This window comes from Schistocerca gregaria, chromosome X (assembly GCF_023897955.1).
Source record: "Schistocerca gregaria isolate iqSchGreg1 chromosome X, iqSchGreg1.2, whole genome shotgun sequence".
Lineage (NCBI taxonomy): Eukaryota > Metazoa > Arthropoda > Insecta > Orthoptera > Acrididae > Schistocerca > Schistocerca gregaria.
In genome coordinates, this window is record NC_064931.1 from 555,419,137 (window position 1) to 555,441,745 (window position 22,609).

Sequence of the window (22,609 nt, forward strand, 5' to 3'; positions counted from 1 at the left end):
TCTTCTTTTCTGAGTTTTTCAAGCAGACAATGAAATTTCATCAGAAAAGCTTCAATTGTAGCTTTCTTTGGCACTCTATAAATAGAAACTACTATGACATTTAGGTCCCTTAACTTGACACACCAGCTTTCAAACATACACTCTTCATTCAAATGATTAAAATCATTTCTTATTTCATATTTTATATCAGAATAAGTAAGTATGTAAGAGTCTCCATGTGATTTCTCTCATCTACAAAAGTTATTGGCTAATTTGAAATTTTCAGTTTTATTACGAATTTCAGTGTTGTCATTGTAAGCTAATGTTCATTGAGGCAAAGAATTTTGATATTTCTACACTCAGATAGAATAATTTGTAATTCATTCATTTTATGACTTTTGTTTGAAAAGTCAGCTCTTGGACAATTTATATTCAAGTGCATTATGTAGGAATATTCTTTTCTACACTCCTGGAAATGGAAAAAAGAACACACTGACACCAGTGTGTCAGACCCACCATACTTGCTCCAGACACTGCGAGAGGGCTGTACAAGCAATGATCACACGCACGGCACAGCGGACACACCAGGAACCGCAGTGTTGGCTGTCGAATGGCGCTAGCTGCGCAGCATTTGTGCACCGCCGCCGTCAGTGTCAGCCAGTTTGCCGTGGCATACGGAGCTCCATCGCAGTCTTTAACACTGGTATCATGCTGCGCCAGCGTGGACGTGAACCGTATGTGCAGTTGACGGACTTTGAGCGAGGGCGTATAGTGGGCATGCGGGAGGCCGGGTGGACGTACCGCCGAATTGCTCAACACGTGGGGTGTGAGGTCTCCACAGTACATCGATGTTGTCGCCAGTGGTTGGCAGAAGGTGCACGTGCCCGTCGACCTGGTACCGGACCGCAGCGACGCACGGATGCACGCAAAGACCGTAGGATCCTACACAGTGCCGTAGGGGACCGCACCGCCACTTCCCAGCAAATTAGGGACACTGTTGCTCCTGGGGTATAGGCGAGGACCATTCGCAACCGTCTCCATGAAGCTGGGCTACGGTCCCACACACCGTTAGGCCGTCTTCCGCTCATGCCCCAACATCGTGCAGCCCGGCTCCAGTGGTGTCGCGACAGGCATGAATAGATGGACGAATGGAGACATGTCTTCTTCAGCGATGAGAGTCGCTTCTGCCTTGGTGCCAATGATGGTCGTATGCGTGTTTGGCACCGTGCAGGTGAGCGCCACAATCAGGACTGCATACGACTGAGGCACACAGGGCCAACACCCGGCATCATGGTGTGGGGAGTGATCTCCTACACTGGCCGTACACCTCTGGTGATCATCGAGGGGACACTGAATGGTGCACGGTACATCCAAACCGTCCTCAAACCCATCGTTCTACCATTCCTAGACCGGCAAAGGAACTTGCTGTTCCAACAGGACAATGCACGTCCGCATGTATCCCGTGCCACCCAACATGCTCTAGAAGGTGTAAGTCAACTACCCTGGCCAGCAAGATCTCCAGATCTGTCCCCCATTGAGCATGTTTGGGACTGGATGAAGCGTCGTCTCACGCGGTCTGCATGTGCAGCACGAACGCTGGTCCAACTGAGGCGCCAGGTGGAAATGGCATGGCAAGCCGTTCCACAGGACTACATCCAGCATCTCTACGATCATCTCCATGGGAGAATAGCAGCCTGCATTGCTGCGAAAGGTGGATATACACTGTACTAGTGCCGACATTGTGCATGCTCTGTTGCCTGTGTCTATGTGCCTGTGGTTCTGTCAGTGTGATCATGTGATGTATCTGACCCCAGGAATGTGTCAATAAAGTTTCCCCTTCCTGGGACAATGAATTCACGGTGTTCTTATTTCAATTTCCATTAGTGTATTTATAGTCTCAAGCATACTCTCTCTTGGGTACCATTCTGGACTTGCTGGTTTCGTTACCAAACACTATTTCTCATCCCCATCCTTTCTTATAAGTTTCCCCTATTTTGCAGAATTTTACACGTATCAGTGAACATTTTACTACAGATTTTGGATTCTAACCTATTTAAACGCAAACTGTCTATACGCAAACATTTACTGCTTAAAAATTTATGAACACAGCACCTAGATCATTACATGTTTAAATCATGGTTTATTCTCGCAATATATCAATCACTGACTGATCTTCTGTAGACAATACCACACAGCATGATTCTAGATGTTTTGTAGAGATTACTGGCAGATCAAATTAAACTTCTTGATTCATTTACAATTTCCTCTTCAGTGCTGCTTCTAAGAGAATTTGTACCTATGCGGATGAAAACTCCTTTGTAATTCTTCTGAGATGCCTCTGCTGAACCATCCTGCAAGAGTTGCTAAAGTATTTCTTCAATGGGTGGGTTTTGACTCCTCTATCAATGTTGACACTACCACATTTTCAGCAGAGAATCGCCTATAACAAGGAACTTTTTTTTTCACTCTGTTTTTCATTACTGAGATGTTTTGAATGTTTTTTTACTGTAAGTTACATTTTTCCACTTGTATTTATTTTCAGTTCTTGCAAATTCCACATGAGTTTCTTCCTTACGTGCAGAACCTCAGTGTTTGTATCATTCTGACCGATTTTGAGTGACTTCCAGCAAACTTTAAGCATAATTTCAAACCTCTTCTAAACTTTTTCTCTCTTACATGCTTAATATCAAACATTTAATTAACTGATTCATAAAGTAATCACACATTTGAAGCTGTTTTATGCATTGGAGTTCAACTCTTTAACAGACTGGGGTGACTGGCAGGTCATGATCCATGTCTGCATCAGTACCATTACATTGCACAACTATGTAACACTGGTAAGTATATGGTTAATTGTATATTGCATGTTATGAAGACTGTTCTGGGAGGTATGACAAGCAAAGCATATATCAATGACAGATGCAAAATCATAACTTGAAAGCTTTTATCCATAACATACTAGCTCCAATCTTAAAGTCTTGATAGCTACTGACAAATAATTAGTAAATGGCAGTTTTGTCACACATTATATTGCTGTGGAATGCACTCTCTGCAAGGAGTAATAAAAATAGCTTATTATTTTATAAACAAGCAGCATATAGCAATTTGCACAATGAGCGATATTTGGTTAGTTGCACTGACTGATATGTCTATATCTGATTTTAACATAGTGCATGATGATATGAAAGGGTGGTTATGGAAGAGCAGTGCTTTAGTTAAACATGGGATCCCATACAAAAATTTAACATCAGAGCTTACTCATACAGAATTTCAATTTGCAGGTGTCTCCTTTTTCTCAGTTACTGGAAACTCTGGCATAATTTCAGTATACAGAGTGTCGAATCATGATATGTGCAAGGACTATCTGCATACTCTCATCATTCCAGTACTATCCCAAAATTAATAATGTGGTATTTCAATTCACACCATCCTGCATGGGACCCTAATTGAGAGGATATATTTGGTAGTCAACTGCAGAGATCAATTCCAAAAATAACTTAGTGACACTCAGTGGCAGAAAACCACCCAAAGCAATGGAGCACAGGAGCTGACCTGTGTTTTGCATGTTAATCCTTGGCTATAACTTCTGCATGGGAATTGGTGGAGATTCAGTAGGGTCAGACTATTTGCCCAGTCATCCTCTGATATAAACAAGAAAGTCCTGATAGATCTCTTACGTATAACAGCTACTACTGAAACAAATGCAAGGAAGACTGGAGCAGTGTAAAACTGTAATAGAATCCATAGTGAACAAATCTGAAGTTTGAGGAAGCCCAGTAGTGGATTACATCAATTTGAGAAAAAATATTGAAAAATCAGCAAAGGCATACATTCAACACAGTAAACCATTTGTTCCAAGAGAAAATAATGTAAAAATGTGGTGAAAGAACATCCCAAAATTATAATGCAATATCATCCAGTTTGTCTGTCTGGGAAAAAATTAAACCTAACAGATATTACCTATCAGAAGTGTTAAGTTACAGATGTCCAGCACCATGACTGACTTTTTCAATTAGCAGGATGAAAGTGTTTCTACAATGTCTTACAGCTGACTTTGTGGATCTCACTGTTAATTTCAATGCTGCAGGTATACCCTATTTCTGGGGTGAACCCATACCAGTAAGTGAACTAAATCAAGCATTTACCCCTTGCTGTAATATAAGATGGAACAAAGAAAACCTAAATTGTGCAATATTTTTAGCAATTCTTGATCCAGTAGAAACTGCACCCCTGAACTGAAGACAGCAAGAATTGCTCTGATTTTTAAGCCTGGAAAACTTCCAGATCAATTGCTGTCATACACATCCATCACACTATAGTCATGTTCATTGAAGGCATTAGAAATTACAATAAACCATAGGATAGAATGGTGGTATCAACATAACAGTCTGTTACAGACAACAGATGGATTTACAAAAAGGCAGTAAAACCTATGAAACACTAGTACAACTTATTATAGATATCCAGCTTTGCCTCAGCAACAGTAAGTTCCCAACAGAGGTTTATATGGATACTGAGAACGGATATTAGCTAATAAGATGGAGTGACCTGTTATCTCTATTTACTTCATTTTCAGTGTCATTTGTCTACTTGAAGGCAGAGATTTCTGTATGAAAGTTGATAATAGCAGTGTGGGACAACAGAGGACCAATAAGGATCAGTCCTTTCATCAATACTGCTTTACATATCCACATTACACTGCAAATATGCACACAATTTTCAAAAGCAAAATCATTATACTACAATACACTGATGATCTGTGCATACATACAGCAAGCAACAACCTCAGAAATGGACAGGATAAAGTGGATACAGCAATGGTTATTCTCAAATACTGGCTGGAGGAAAATGGCCTAACCATTTCAAGAATAAGACTACCATGAGCATCTACACCACACACTGGATGAAAGAGATCCTCCTCTGAACCAAATACCCACAGGTGAGGATACTCTACAGGGATGCTTCAAAGAACCTGGAGGGGACAGAATGTACCTTTTAAGATACTTATCTGCAGGTAGGATTTAAGCACAACCAGGCAAAGGAAATGACAATAACAACAACAGGACTTATGGAGATCTTGGAAGCCCTTAATTAGTCTCGTATGATTCTGGAGGACAACATTCTCATCTTCTCAGACTCCTAATCCATGCTCACTATACTTAAATATACATACATTCTCCATGTGAAGCCAGTGGTGAAATACCTTGGCCTACACATTGACTGTAAACTACAATGGACAGGACATATAAATCAAGCAGTAGCAAAATGTGAGAAGAACCTCATCATGTTAAAAGCAGTGGCACATGTAATGTCAGATGCAGACTACAACATCTGCATGAACATATATCAAGGCCTAGTACAGTCACACCTGGACTATGGAAATATATTCTACACATCATAAATGGACACTTTAATATGAAAACTTAATGCAATAAAATACAAAGTGATCTGAATATGTCTTGGTGTCATGAAGTCAACCCCTAAAAATACATTATTTATGGGAGGTAACAAACACACTCTACACTTGCGGTGCAGATATTTAAGTATAAAGTTCCCAATGAAGAGGGCAGAATTTTCAAAGGCTTCCTTGTTATCTTGTATCCAGAAACTTCCAGTAATATGCTACATGTATAAAAATTGTTTGTGTAAGAATCACCACCACTAGCAATCGAATGTACTGAGGTAGCACCAGATGTACAATTAAGCATGTCTGCATGACAATTGTTCATGTCTGAACACAATTTATTCTGCACTATTCTTGAACCTGATGTGAGATTTGATCTGCCAGGTTCTTCAACTTTATCTGTCTCTTCATTCAAAGTATACCTTGAGCAAGCTCTGAACCAAATACCCACAGGTGAGGATACTCTACATGGATGCCTCAAAGAACCAGGAAGGGACAGAATGTACCTTTAAAGACACTTATCTGCAGGTAGGATTTAAGCACAAGCAGGCAAAGGAAATGACAATAATGACAACAGGACTTATGGAGATCTTGGAAGCCCTTAATTAGTCTCACATGATTCTGGAGGACAACATTCTCATCTTCTCAGACTCCTAATCCATGCTCACTATACTTAAATATTTTCATCAGGGCATAAAAACCACCTGATGGTCCACAAGATAATAGCACATGTAAAGCAACTGGAAAGGAATGGCTGCAGGGCCATGATGTATCCGATTAAAGAATGTAATAACTAATATTGGAAAGTACATGACAACATCCTAGAATATTACTCAAGTGTGTGGAAACCTTACCAAATAGGACTGTCAGTGGATACTGAACATATACAGAGAAGGGCAGAATGAATGGCTGTAGGTTTTCCTGACCCATGGGAGAGTGGCACTGAGATATTGAAAGAACTGAACTGCCAGGCTCTTAAAGATAGATAGTCTACTAACAAAGTTTCAAGAAGCTTTAAATGATGACCTCTACAGAAATACTACAACTAAGTATCAGAAATAAATAATTAATTATAATCCAAGGAAATGATATTTGTATGGCCTATTTTAGCTTTTCAGATAATAGGCTGTAATAATTAAGAATAAATGAACTACAACTCCTTACATATCACTCCAATAGGGATTGTCAGGATAAGATTAGGTTAATTACAGCATGCACAGGGACATTTTACCCACACTCCACACGTGAATGGAACAAGAAGAAGCCCTAATAACTGCTAAAGAGGAACAAACCGTCTGCCATGCTATTCACAGTGTAGATCTAGATGTAGATTGGACTATGGGATTGATGATTCACTAAGGAATTGGTGACCACAGGCTTAAAAACTAGACACATCTTCCAGTGGAGGATCTATTACTGATTTACTGGAAGAGGATTCAGAATTAGTAGGACAAAGACTGGCAAGATTCCCAGACAACCAAAGGAAAGAATAAGGCAAAATTAAAATTGGTGCTACCACACAGGCTTTGGTACCATGTTCACACAAATTTGCAGTTAATCACAGTGTGGTTGAGATTCAAAAATGGGTGGTTTGCACAATACCCATCTCACATAAGCATAGTAGAGTCTTCACTTTGTGACTGTGATAAAGTGGAGGCCACAAATCACATAATTTTAGGATGCATTAACTGGTGGAACCTCACAAGAAAGCTGCTAAGGGATGTTGTGAGTAAGAAATACCAGTTACCAACATCTGCCAACATTGTTGGCAACCAAAGACCTTGCAGTGTATGAAGAACCTTACTCCTTTCTAAGGGAAGTTAAAAGAGAGATATAAACAAATTCATGTAAACTAAATAACTCAGCATGAAATTTCATGTTGTTTTATGTTAACATCATTTGTGTTTTATCAAGATCTACCATGTGTGTGTAATTATGAGTTGCTTACATGGATAACGGTTTAGAAAATACTCAAAAGCCAATAAATAAAGGAAAAGAAGGACAGTGTATCATGTAACTGTCAGGTTCCATAATGTACAGAGCAACTATGAATGCTTCATTCACTTTCAGAGTTGTGTATTTTCCAAAATATTACATGTACAAACATTACTGATTCAAGAAAAGAACCATACACTCACCATGTTAGCATTGTGCTCAACAGTTGGGATTATGAGTGCAGTTCTTAAATGCAAAACAAGTTAGTTCTGCTGAAATTCACAAGTGGTTGTTGGAGTTCATGGTGTAGGTGTAATGAATGATGGAAATGTGCATAAATGGACTAGGCTGTTTAATAAAAGAAGGAAAAATGTTCATGATGAAGAAAAATTTGTGTGTCCCACTGTCATGAGTGTAGACTTGACACAAAAAGTTGATGAGGCAATTTGCCAAAACACAATTTTAAAGATCAGTGGTTTCTCACATTCTTACTGACAAACACAAAACATGTTTGTGAGATGGGTGCTGAAAATGCTGACAGAAAAACACAAAACAAATGGCATATTTTTGTCCATTTTGGAACACTATCGCAATGGTGGTGAAGAGTTCTTCAGTCACATTGTGACTGGTGATGAAACATGGATTGTGCACTACACTCCAGAAAATAAACTTCAATCCAGTGAGTGGCATCAGTCAAACTCCCCAATGAAACCATGAAAATTCAGACAACAACCTTCAACATGGAAAATCATGGCCACAGTTTATTGGAACCAGAAAGGCATTCTTCTGTTAACCCTTTTGCCAAGAAGAATGGCAATAAATGCTGAGAGGTAGCATGAAACATTATTAAAGCATAGGCACACTACTCAAAATTGTGGCTGCTCTCTAGTGGTAGCATTCTGCTTCACAACAATGCTCTCAGCCTCATGTTGCAGCAGGAATAAAGACACAACTGGACAAGTTTCACTGGGAATTACTGGATCATCCACCATACCAGACTGACTAAACACAACCAAAACTGAAAGAATTTCTTGGTGGAAAATTCTTGGAAAATGATGACATGTTAAAAGAAACTATTATGGTACTAACTGTTTCAATGGCCAGGTGGCAGAGATCTTTGAAGCTGGGATAAAAAAGCTGGAGCCACAACTTGACAAATGCTTAAATGCTCATGGTGACTGTGATGAAAATTGAAAAAGTGTGCATACTGTAGTCTGTAATACAATTTACATTCATAAATACAGTTTCTCTTACTCAATTACAAATCGGTTTTTACTTTAAAAATGAACCTCATATATTACCTTGCATTTCAGTTGTTAACAAAGAAAAGCACAAACAATCTTAGATAAAATGTACATAGAATATCAGATTTGCATTATACATAGTTAATGAGTCATTTTTAAGTAAATACATTAACTTCTGAGTGCTTCACAGATAATACCTCTTGGCTTAGAGTTGGATGTGTGACAATCCATGTCTGCTGAGCACTGTTGGCAAGCAGGGTGCACTCAGCTCTAGTGAGGCCACTTGAGAAGCTACTTAGCTTTCAAATGTAGTTCACCTTAGTTGAATAATACTATGAAGATGAGGAATGTTAATTGAAAGTGGTTGTAATAATAGATAATTCATATTGCTGCTTATTCAAAAGTTCTTCCAGCATATTGTTATGACCTACTTCACATCACTTCTTCAAAATGTTAATTAAGCATATTAAGTATAAAGTTTATAATTGTTATTCCTGTAAATATACATTTATCCTGTTTTTCTTATTTCTACATCCCAGTATATTCAGTTTTTGGTCCACAGCTCGTGGTGTAGTGATCTGCGTTGCTGCCTCAGGATCATGGGGTCCCAGGTACAATTCCTGACCAGGTTGGGGATTTTATCTGCCCGGAGACTGGGTGTTTGTGTTGTCTTCATCATTTCATCATCATCATCATCCACAAGTGATCAACTAAATCGTGTACCACTCATTTCCCTTCACTAAGATTTCCCCATGTACAGCTGTGTATTTGTGAGATAATTGGTCTCACAATCTACAGCAATGCACAATTTATCTTCTAACATCTAGATTTTGAAGGAATGTACACCTTCAGTGGTCAGCATCCTCTGAAAGTACAAGGTGCTTATCAACTACAATGTAAAGCCCAGGGATATAAGACAAAAAGTATGCATCAATGAGCATTTCAAACACAGCCTGTATAGGTTTCGCTTTAAATCCAGAGCATGTTTTCTTTCTTCTCTCATAAGTTTGTCATAGAACCAGAGGAACATCAGAATATCATCAGATCTTGAAAAACTCATTGTGGCCCAAAAAAAGAGTAAGCCATATTGATCTGATTGAAATAAGCTTAAAGATTTCCCAGGTCCCTTGTGTAATCCAGCTATTATTAGTAGACCAAAGGATGCCTGTAGTTCTATATAGTCAAGCTCCATCCAGCATACAAGATATGACTGTAGAATTTTACTGTCTTCTGTATGATTATAAGATGCATTATTATTACACTCTGAATTGGATTGGTGATGAAAAGTCTGAGACAATCTGCCATTGTCTGTATTTGTGGTCTAGGATGATGTGGAATATGAGCTGTTTCATCTATTACACTCCTGGAAATCTGCTTGCACAAATCATGTGATACTATGCAATCGGTTATCTGAATACTTCTAAATACAAGAGTAGGTGCACTAATTCCCTAAATACCAATATCATCTTCTCCACATTCATTTATATTCACCTCATTTCATACCTGTATATTTCCCTGCCACATATACATCAACACCACTGTCATTCCCTTTTCCAAAAATTGATTCATTATCACTTTCACTCTTATGTAAATCTGCAAAATCCTGCTCAAATGTGTAGCCCTTTCCAAAGCACATATTATGACCCATTATGAATAAAGTATAAAACCACACCTTAGTTCAACAAAACACAATTCATAAAAGGGAATTTGTTCAAGCCACGCAGGGATATGGATTTATATACATTTGTCAAGGCAATTGACATATAAATGTCAGTTGAGAAGGTGCATTTGTTGTGAGTCGCTGATCGTTCAATGTGCCACCGTGCAGTTACGCGCATCCTCTACATGCGGCCCTGTCTGCCAGCCATGCAGCAGCATTGCCACCTAAGCAGCCAGCAGCCGCTACACTCGGACTCAGTTCGGATTCGACTGTTAAAGTGTACACACGTCTTACTTTGTTTACTTGATCTGTGACTTACATATATTGTGTCGTCCTTGAAATATATTTGTTGAACTTGACGTTATAACAGCATTGTTGGCAAGTTTTTATTTTCTTAGTAAAGTTGAAATGTAACATTTAAGATCACATTATGATATAACTATAAATATTTTGCCCAGTTCAAATAATGGGTCCATGAAAAGCATATCTGGATGATGAGAACTCTATGTTCAAATTAAAACTGTTTCTTTATAGTTGAAAGTGCCTTGGGGTTTAAAAAGACCCCAGATACCAAGCAAGGGCTAAGTATTTCTTATACTTCAACTAATCCATGTCACTGCATATTTCTAATTCATCAGTGATTTTGTTTGTAATCAAAAATTTTTGAGAAAGTAATGTATTCAAGAGTAGCCTCCCATATTTGTAAAAATAAAGTACTAACAAAATGTCAGTTTGGTTTTCAGAAAGGCTTTTCAACAGAAAATGCTATATATGCTTTCACTGATCAAATATTAAATGCTCTGAATAACCGGACATCACCCACTGGTATTTTTTGTGATCTCTCAAAGGCCTTTGATTGTGTAAATCATGGAATTCTTTTAGATAAGCTAAATCATTATGGTTTGAGTGGGGCAGTGCACAAATGGTTTAATTAATACTTAACTGGAAGAATGCAGAAAGTTGAAATAAGTGGTTCGTGTAATGTTAAAACAACAGCTGATTCCTCAAACTGGGGTGCTATCAAGCACGGGGTCCCACAGGGTTCGGTCTTAGGTCCTTTACTGTTCTTGATATTCATTAATGACTTACCATTCCACATTGATGAAGATGCAAAGTTAGTTCTTTTTGCTGATGATACAAGTATAGTAATAACATCCAAAAACCAAGAACTAAGTGATGTAATTGTAAATGATGTTTTTCACAAAATAATTAAGTGGTTCTCAGCAAACGGACTCTCTTTAAATTTTGATAAAACACAGTATATACAGTTCCGTACAGTAAATGGCACAACTCCAGTAATAAATATAGAATTTGAACAGAAGTCTGTAGCTAAGGTAGAATTTTCAAAATTTTTAGGTGTGTCCATTGATGAGAGGTTAAACTGGAAGCAACACATTGATGGTCTGCTGAAACGTCTGAGTTCAGCTACGTATGCTATTAGGGTTATTGCAAATTTTGGTGATAAGAATCTCAGTAAATTAGCTTACTATGCCTACTTTCATTCACTGCTTTCGTATGGCATCATATTCTGGGGTAATTCATCGTTGAGTAGAAAAGTATTCATTGCACAAAAACGTGTAATCAGAATAATTGCTGGAGCCCACCCACGGTCATCCTGCAGACATCTATTTAAGGATCTAGGGATCCTCACAGTAACCTCACAGTATATATATTCCCTTATGAAATTTGTTGATAATAATCCAACCCAATTCAAAAGTAATAGCAGTGTGCATACCTATAACACCAGGAGAAAGGATGATCTTCACTATGCAGGGTTAAATCTGACTTTGGCACAGAAAGGGGTAAATTATGCTGCCACAAAAGTTTTTGGGCACCTACCAAACAGCATCAAAAGCCTGACAGATAGCCAACTAACATTTAAAAATAAATTAAAAGAATTTCTAGATGACAAATCCTTCTACTCATTGACTGAATTTTTAGATATAAACTAAGTAAAAAAAAAAAAAAAAAAACCTTAATCATTAGTGTCATGCAATATTTTGTGTAATGTAATTTCTTGTACAGACATCTTTTATTAACATGACACGTTCCACATCATTACGAAGTGTCGTATTCATGATCTATGGAACAAGTATTAATCTAATCTAATCTACTGTTTGCAGGTAAATGAAGAAACAGTCAGCAAAAATGAGAAATTCCAACATTATGTTGGTGTAAAGGACAAGCAACTCAAATGGTCAAACCACATTTGTTTCTTTGACCTGATATATGAAAAATACTTTTAAATGTATCACTTTAATTCTACTTAGCCAAACTTTTGAAATTGAGGCTATCATTTGAGAAAGAATGCAAGTATTTGAAACTAGTCCCATCAAAGATTGTAGGCAACTATTATCAACACTAAAATTTGTAATGAAGAAAAATGTGCAAAGTGGTAAATATTAACAAAGCCTACATAAGTGACATAGACTTGATGCCAAAGCAATGAAGGTTTAATAGACTCTATAGCAGATGATACAGTCTTGTTCCACTCTGCACATCACAGTATGTGGTATTGCAAATACTATGCTTAGAGTTACTGATAAATGTTCCTAGAATTCTTGTGTGGCATGCTTATAAGTGAACACAGCTGAATTTATTTAATGAAAAGCTGATTTTATTTAATGAATGCACTGACAAGTAATTAGAAGACTTAGATGCATAGTAAAGGCAGGACAATGGTGCTCTACAGTCAGTGTTAATTCTGCCAGAGCCTGTAGATTGTATAAAAAGTTATAGATAATGAAAAATTGCCTTAGATATTCTGTGTCTCAAAAATTATGTTCTTGCAACATAACATTCAGGCAATATGACCTAGAAAAATAGCAGTGACAATTGTTGTTATTAAATAAATCATACTAATAGAATATTTCAAAATTATCAGCATTTATTTTATCACTCAATACTGTTAACAAATATTACCTGCAAGTCAATTAACAGTTTATAAAGGAGTACAATATGAACAGTCCCAACATGAAGCCGGAAACTCCCATCAGACTTGACATCATCTCTGATGGCTTCCATATCAGAATGTGTGTATAATTTGGGGCTGTGCCTCACATATTTCAAGTCAAAGACTTTATCCTCATCAATAGAGAGAATCTGTGAAAAATTCCACATGACATTCAGTTATATTGTGCATAATTTTTTTATGCTGTTATTATTTGTAAATTGATTTCAAACTACATAACAATAATCTACCTTGGAATAGAGAGTCAAATCTGACAAGTCATCTATTGTTAAGGTTGTCAAATATACTCGAAGCACCATTCTTTCATTGGCCTTAAACATGCAATCACTTTCACAGCCAGTGACCTGAAATTTAACAATAAAAGTTACGAAATAAAACTGCTTCAAAATACATGTTAAATTAAAATGACCTGCAAACGATTTTTATTAACTTTAAATTAGCTTATAAGCAAAAGATATTTCATACTTTCAATTCAAGAAATTCCATGTCAGTGTCACACAGCCTGATTCGTATTTCACCAAGGCGAGTTGAATAGCTAAATTTTGTTGCACCAGGTGGTATTGGTGGTTCTGCTGTTCCAGGGAATAACCATGTGTACAGAAGTGGTGAATACTGCACCAGTGATTTTAGGTGACTTTCTCTGTTTTGTATTCTGAAATTGTTAACAAAACAAGAACTAATTAGCACCAATGATGCAGTGTTAGTATGTAATATTATGATTATGCTCTTAATTTATTCTCTCAGAACTTAATCATTCTCAAAATACTGTTTACTGCTGTTGCTATAATCATTTGTTTAATCTCTCTAGCAAAAACATATTTACTTCACATTCACTGTTATTTGACTGAACACTTTTCTTTGTGTATTTCAGAACTTTCTTTCCCATTTCAATATTACTTTTTCAGGTCTATAATTCAAATACAATATCTGAGCTACAGATAAAAACCAGAGATCTGTCAACTGCTAATAATGCAACAGAGCAATTTAAATCACAAAAACCATTGGGGGGGGGGGGGGGGGTGTTGGTCCTTCAGATAATCACTAGCTGAACAAACTAACTCAATAATGTACATGTTTGAACTACAAGGCATCAATAAGAAATTTATTTGCTCTTTTTCCCCTCTAAGTTCTTTCAGAAACTGGGCATGTAAGTTTTGGCCTTGCCTGACCACTTCTCAGCCATCAAGGACGTTGCTGTGAAGCTGAAGAAATACATATCTTTAAACCTATTGACACTCTTCCAAAAGCTTGATGTGGATTGTAATTATTCAGATGTTAAAACATCCATCAGCTTGCGCACTGAGTTGTATTCATGAGTTTATACAGGCAATACAAATGGTTCTCCTGGTAACTCTTATCTTTCTCTTCCCCCTTTCTCCCTAAGTTTTCTTTTTTTCTCTCTCTCTATCTTCATATTTAAAACTTGTTTTAGAAAAAAAGTGACTTACTGTATACATATGCAATGATAAAATATGCAAATAAAATGTGGCTGTGTCTTACTTTTGATGAAGATACTGCAGGTACTTGTTCAGTGTCAAAAATGCCTCTCTATGGAACACTATATGCACAGATGAAAAATCCAATACAAGGGACTGCTCAACGCTATGAAAATGTGATTTAAAATCAGGGCAATCAGAGCGAACCTAAAGAAAAGACAGATTGTAATATCATAGTCTTAAACAGAGAAATGTTTATGTTAATTCAGAGTTAATTGCAAATATGGTTTATATGTTGAAATGAAAGTTAGCTGCAACAATACTTAACAAAAGCTTCATATGCCAATGGGTTACTAATATATATATACTAACCAACCTTTCTGTACAACAGTGTCACCATATCATCAGTGCCATGTGTAGATACAAGTTCTAAATATTTTCCTGTACAGCTAGTATGTATCTTGTCTATAAGCTGGATTCCACCAATCCCTGCTTGGATAGCAGGACCATATTCCATCAGTGCTGTGTCCCAGCAAACTTTGTTAATTCTTAACATTATATATGGTTTATCCATGTGATTGCTAGACCTTGCTAACTGGACTACAACCTGCATACAGAAGAAATGGGGTGTTGTGTTTAGCAGTTATCACTAAGAGCACATTACTACAGATAGAAAAACAGTAAAGCTGAGTGCAAACTGGCACTAACTCAGGCGTTAAATTACATTTTCTTCCAAACACACACACACACACACACACACACACACACACACACACACATCTTAGTAGCAACAGTAGTACAAGTAGCAGTAGTAGTAGTAGTAACAGCAGTGAAAGTAGTAGTAATCTGCTATTTTTGGCCTTTTACCAGTTACTTTTTCCCTAACAATAATAGAAAAGACCTGTAAATATGAGGGGCGAGCAAAAATAAATAAATAAATAAATAAAAACATTGCCATGGGTGGAGCTTGCGTAGTACACATTTCTGCCGCCAGGCATGTATAACACAATTCATTGTCAGTTCAGTGCTGCCTGTGTTGCTGACCTGACTTGTTCTTTTCATCTTCTCATCTGCAGTGATTGTTTTTACCAGCGCAGGTTTTTTTTTTATTTAATAATGGCATGTTCAATTGAACAAAGTGCAGCTGTGAAATTTTTTTTTTTTTTACTTGGTAAAAATGCTGCTGAAATGTTTTAATGTTGAAAACAGCTTACCAAGAAGACACTATGGGAAAAACTTAATTGTACAAGTGGTTTGTTCAATTTAAAAATGGCAAAATTTCAACTGATGACAAATCTTGTTCTGGACATCCATCAATTGCCCAAATCGACGAAAATATTGAAAATATTCGAGTGCTTGTTTTCACAAACCATTGACACAATTGATCAACTGTCAGAGATTACTGGGTTATCTTGGACCTCAGTTCAGTGAATTTTAATGGAACAATTGGGAATGAAAAGGATTGCTGTCAAGTTTGTTCCTCAGGTTCTGACTGACAATCAAAAGGAACATTGATTTGAAACATGTTGTGCTCTGAAACAACAGCTTGAAACTGATACAGATTTTCTGTCAAAGGCCATTACTGGTGATGAGTCATGGTGCTATGGTTATGACCCAGAAACAAAGCAACAGTCAAGCCAATGGAAGATGTCATTGCCACCCGATTCAAGAAATGTTGTCAAGTCAAATCAAACATCAAAACAATGGTGATTTGCTTTTTGATGCCAAGGTCATAGTTCATTCAGAGTTTGTTCTGCCCAGAACAGACCATCAATCGAACCTTTTATTTGGTAATTTTAAGAAGATTGTGCAACAGTGTTCTTCAAAAAAGACCTAATTTGTGGCAGACAGGAGACTGGTTCTTCCCCACGACAACACAACAGCACATACAGCCACCTCTGTTAGACAGTTTTTGGCTAAAAATGGTTTGGTTCCACTGCCCCACAATTCAGACTCACCTGACTTCAATCCATGCAACTTTTTCTTACTTCTATACATGAAAATGAGCATGAAAGAAACTGACTTGACAAGAGTGAAGAAGTCAAGGAAAAAACAAGGGAGGAGCTGTCAGCCTTTTCTAAAGAGAACTACAAAAACTGGTTCAAACAGTGGAAGCAATGGTGTGACAAATGTATTAGTTGTAATGGAGAATATTTTGAAGGGGGTAAGGTTGTTTTGTAAACAATTTGAAAATATATAACTTTTAAGAAATAATTCCATTTTTTGGTATCACCTCATACATATCAAGGAGGCAATGTTCTCTCTATTAAATTCCATACAAATAAAGGTATGACTTACTTCTCCAATGACAAATCTGAGCAACATTCTGATGACATTTCTTGGGGAAACATTGTCATCAAATCCAGGTAAGTCCACTGTACGAGCCCATAGTTCAAGTTCTTCGTCACTGTGATCTGATGACATGTGACTCCTAAAATTTGGTTCAATATTAGAAGATTTGTATAAATCACACTTTAATGTAAGGGTATTGAAATAGAACCTTTTGAAGAATGAAAAATCAAATCAGAAATATACAGGTGATTCAAATGAAAACCTTAAAAATGCTATAATATTTTAATTTAACAGTGATCAAAAAACTTACATGTCATTAGTTGACAAAATGTCTCTGATGTTGAATGCATGTATTTCACCACTTTGTAAGTGCATAGATACCATGTCAAAATAACTGTTTCAGTTGTGAGTGTAGCCAGTCAGGCACTGTGGTTTTCACCTCCCATTGCTTCTTTGAATGGACTGAACAGATGAAAGTCATTAGGAGCAAGGTCTGGTGAATACAGAGGATGTATCACACATGCAAATTTAATTTTTTGCATAGTCTCAACTGTCTTACAGGCCATATGGGGTTGGGTGTTCTCATGTTACAGCAATACTCCTGAAGTCAGAAATCCTCATTGTTTACTCCTGATTGAAGGGCAAAGTTGATTTATCTGCATGTCTGAATAACAAGTACTGGTTGTCAGCACTCCTCTACCCCAGAAGAGAATGAGGATGACTTTTTCAGCACACCATTGAGTGCAGAATTTTTTTGCTTTCAGCTATGAGATGTGGTGCCATTCCTAATGTGATCTTTCCATTTCTGGTTGGTGATACTGGACACAAGTCTCAGTGCCTGTAACAATTTTTCCCAGAAATGCATCACATTTGACATGGAAATGACGCAAAAGTTATTCACAGGCATTGATGGTATGATCTTTCCATTAAGCAGTCAACTGATGTGCTATCCATCTTGTTAACATCTTATTGAAGTGCAATACATTGTGAACAATATTCTGCACTGGATCACTACTAGTCCTGTGGCTACTTTGTTCACAGTCATGCATCTGTTCTCCTTCACAAGCATCCCCACTAATGCAATATTCTCATCCGTCACTACACAGTGAACCTGCCCTGGTCTTGGGACATCCTCCACAGAAGTTACACTGCTTTGAAACTTCCTGCATGATGCAGTCTGCAATGAATTTCAACTGGTCTGACTCCTTCACTATACAATAAATGCATCACAGATCGCCACTCAGTCACAGTGCTGACAGTGGGGTGGCCATCTTGTTGTGGACACAGCTGCCTTCTCCTTCATTGTAGCATCAATCTGCTATCTGTCAGTGACTTTCTAAACCTTAAGGAACACTACTGCTACCTACCAAATCCATCACACAAGTTTTCAAAATTTTTTGGAGCTTTCAAGTTTTCATTTGAATCATCCTTGTATATTGGGACTATAAATCAAACAATATGACAAAAGATCATCGACAAATTACCTCTGTAACTAAGATCAACTTCAAATGTACATTGCCTGAAAAATAAATTTGGCCATGTTACACACAAAAATTTTGAAATACTTATAAATCCTTATACCCACTATTTGCACAGCATGGGAAGTAAAAAAATTATAAAAATAATAATATCCTAACCAGTAAACCCAGTTACACCAGTATGCCCTTGCTTTTCATTTTCCTGAGATCTTTCATGTTTGATTTCCATTGATTAATACTAGCCTATCCCACCCTTTCTCCAATTCGAAGATAGTTCACAATTCTTGTTACTGAAAATGAGATCTTTAGTAATGACTTCCTTGTATAAATGTTTTACATTCTTGTAAATAAAATAGAAAGAAACTTCCACATGGGAAAAATATAATAAAAACAAAGATTCCAAGACTTACCAAGCGGGAAACCGCCGGCAGACAGGCACATGAACAAAACACACAAACACACACACTGAATTACTAGCTTTCGCAACCGATGGTTGCTTCTTCAGGAAGGAGAGGGAAAGACGAAAGGATGTGGGTTTTAAGGGAGAGGGTAAGGAGTCATTCCAATCCCGGGAGCGGAAAGACTTCCCTTAGGGGAAAAAAAGGACAGGTGTACACTCGCACACACACACACACACACACACACACACACACACACACACACACATATCCATCCGCACATACACAGACACAAGCAGACATATTTGCTTGTGTCTGTGTATGTGCGGATGGATATGTGTGTGTGTGTGCGAGTGTACACCTGTCCTTTTTTTCCCCTAAGGGAAGTCTTTCCGCTCCCGGGATTGGAATGACTCCTTACCCTCTCCCTTAAAACCCACATCCTTTCGTCTTCCCCTCTCCTTCCTGAAGAAGCAACCATCGGTTGCGAAAGCTAGTAATTCTGTATGTGTGTTTGTGTGTTTTGTTCATGTGCCTGTCTGCCAGCGGTTTCCTGTTTTACATTCTTGTTTGAGTTATATATAATGAGTTTTAACATTAATGAACACACAATTTTTTTGTCCTGCAAGCAAATACACTTAAAAGCAAGGTTCTTTTGCTTAGGAGAAATACTTTTATGTTAGGTTTAAAATTTGATTTTTGTCTGTCAGACATTTTATGTTACTGGGAAAATAAACAAAAGGTTTGTTGCACAAGTGTATAGGTACAAACAATTTCATCATTGATACATCGATATGTACCCACTTTAGAGTGTTAGTTGTTTTTTCTATATCCTACAGTCTTTCTGCAAAAAATGACACATAATTTACACTCTGATGTTTCCTGCACAGTTATAACTGCATCATGACACGGACTATGTCTGTCAGTATACATTATCCATCCATATCATTTCCATATGTCCACACTTCAATATCTGATCTGTTATCTACTGGAAAATAACCATTGATGGCGTACTTGTGCATTGCATACGTGGAGGTACTAACCAATCTGAAAACATACTGAAGGTACTAGCTATAATTATTAATCTGCAATTAAAGTTAATACTGATGTAAGATTGTTCAGTAGACAGTCATCAGTCATCAATCAAAATATCTGCCCTAATATCCCTGACACTGTGTGTATCGTAACACTGCAGTTAAAATGTCTTACTCCTTGAAGAGCACCGACAGGATGGCCACAGATGGACACCAAATATTATTCTTACTACTTGCTTTTGTGCAATCAATACTTTTTAAGTGGTGAGTTACCAAAGGAAATTATGCCACAAGACATAATTGAGTAGAAATATGCTTAATTTGTAAGGAGCCTGATTTGTTTCTTTTCAAGACTAGCAATTATACAAAGAACGACATTATTCTTACCACTAAAGTTTTCATCAGTAGTATCTAATTTTGTACAGAACTGAATATAGAACGTTTTATCAAATTAGGGAGAGTCTATTTTTAAGAACAACTTAATTATTCTTTGAGAAACATCATTAACAATCTCTTTTGTGTCTTTCTCTCTAATGAGATTTATTGCAACACTATTCCTGCCCACTAAAGGTACCACTTCTGCTTGTTGAATGTTAAGCGGATTACCATTCACATATATAAGGAATAGCAGTAGACCAAAAATTGAACCCTGTGAGACTTCCTTTGTGACTCCTTCGCAGTCCCATGTTTCATCATATTATCTATATGCAGTTGATTAAGGTTCAACTTCTTTCTAATGTATCAAGTCTTAAAACCAGTTCATTAGTCTTCTAAGGTATCAAGTTTTAAAACCCTTTCTGTTGCTAACATTTACTTATTGAATTTGTTGCCCTGTTGGATTTCCCCTCTACACTGACTTGCAGGTCACTTTTGTGCTTTACTCTTGTAGAGTCTTATTTTCTCCAACTACTTCCCCCCACCATTACCCTTTCCTCTTTTGCTGAACAGGCGAGCCCTACGTTTTGGAAGGTAGTAAATTTGTCAACCTACTATCATCTGGTTTTTCTTGTTGTTGTTGTTGGTTGTTGTTGTTGTTGTTGTTGTTGTAATACTTCATCAAATAATGTAGACAGAGAGGTGATAATTGACATAAGTGCTTGAAATGACATGGGGTTTTATTGAAACAAAATATATGTAGTTGAAATGACAAGGAGTTTTATTGAAACAAAATATATGCACAAAATGACAAACAAATGGCAATTTATATGATACAAAGCAATAATTAGCATAACAATTGTTTTTAACAAAGATGATGATCTCTATAACAAATGATCAACATGTTGACTGTCATTCATTAACAATACCTCTATTTGACAGACAATTTTGTGAGCAGCACTGTACAGCATAGCAATAGGTATGGTGAGAAATTGCAGTCATATATTGTCTTTTAGCATCCCTAATGAGGCCAGTTGATCACTGTGGACTTGCAACTTCAAATAACATCAGAAACAATAACCGCACAGGGACCTGGGAGGCCAAGCATGATGGAAGTCATGGCTCAGTATGTGATCCTTACCAAATGATATGTGCAAGAGATCTTCTACACGTGTAGCAATATGGGATGGATGACATCCTGCATAAAAGTTGTACCTTCCGGAAGGTGTTCATCAGCCAGGCTATGGATGATGTGATTCTATAACATATCAGTAGACCTCACACCTGTCACACTGACAATTTGAAAAGCAGCACGCTGCATTTCCTTGAAGAAAAAGAGTCCAATTATAATTGGTGTGTTAAGTATGCATCACACCTTGACTTTCTCATCACGCAATGGGGTTTCCTTGATGGTACTGCGATTTTCAATAGCTCAAATTTTGCAGTTTTGGGTGTTTATAGACTCTTTGGGTGTGAAATGGGCTTAATTGGTCCACAAGACATTAATCAACCAATTGTCATATTCTCCCATTTTTTGAAGTGCACACTCCAGAAATACTATCCATACCATGACATCAGTGGCTGACAGTTCATGATGATGCTGGATTTTGTACAGATAGAATTGAAGGATATGCGTTAGTGTTCTCCAAATATTAAGGAGTGGAATGCCAGAGTGACATGCAACTTAATAAGTGCCTACTTCACCATGCACCAATGAACCCGGCAAAGTCTCCATTTCCTAAACTGTCCCAGCAGCAGTAGCACTAGTTTCTGGTCACCAACAATGGGGTTGATCATCTAAACAACCCATGGCATTGAACTTCATAATCATTTTTCTCCACAGCAATGCCAGTCACACACTTTATCTATTCAAATGCCCTTCTTATAGTGAAAGAATCGTATCAGGTTCTCCATTTTGATAGTAAAGCTTCACTAACAGGGCCTAAAGTGGTAAAGTAAATATGGCACGATTGCTGTCGCACCTGAGTTCCTCTCTCACTACAGCTCATGTTAGACGTGATTCCCAAGCAGTGTTACTGATGTTTTGGTGTCCAGAGATATATGTTGGCCAGTTCTTTCAAGAAAACCCCATGTCATTTCAGAGATGTGAGTCGATTTTCACCTCTTTATCTAAATTTTTCCATGAGTTAGCGCATTTTCAAATGTTGATGGACTTTTGAGTCAACCTATATTTAATAAAAGAAGCTGAGAGCAAATCTTGAACTTTCAAAAAATTGTGAAAAGAAAGAAGCAACTGCCATAGGCAAATAAGTAGAATTCAACATACAGACGTAAACAAGATTTGGTTTTCTATAGTTTAGGCGTAAGATGAGACTTTTCTCGCTGATTTTTATTCTATAACAATATATTCTGCTCACTGATCCTGTTTTCTGTTGTAATCAT

At 37.3% G+C, this 22,609-nt stretch overlaps 1 protein-coding gene across 3 annotated transcripts in view; it reads right to left on the reverse strand.

Moving 5' to 3' along the window:
• Positions 1–22,609, reverse strand: part of LOC126297832 (intermembrane lipid transfer protein VPS13A-like) — a 759,301-nt gene that overhangs the window by 515,733 nt on the left and 220,959 nt on the right. For all 3 annotated transcript variants that reach the window (XM_049989081.1, XM_049989080.1, XM_049989079.1), the window contains exons 17-22: positions 16,928–17,060; positions 15,006–15,236; positions 14,694–14,836; positions 13,659–13,845; positions 13,424–13,537; positions 13,145–13,324 (exon numbers count right to left, since the gene is read on the reverse strand). In XM_049989081.1, the coding sequence (XP_049845038.1) occupies positions 13,145–13,324; positions 13,424–13,537; positions 13,659–13,845; positions 14,694–14,836; positions 15,006–15,236; positions 16,928–17,060 (988 nt within the window). The remainder of the gene's footprint in view (positions 1–13,144; positions 13,325–13,423; positions 13,538–13,658; positions 13,846–14,693; positions 14,837–15,005; positions 15,237–16,927; positions 17,061–22,609) is intronic.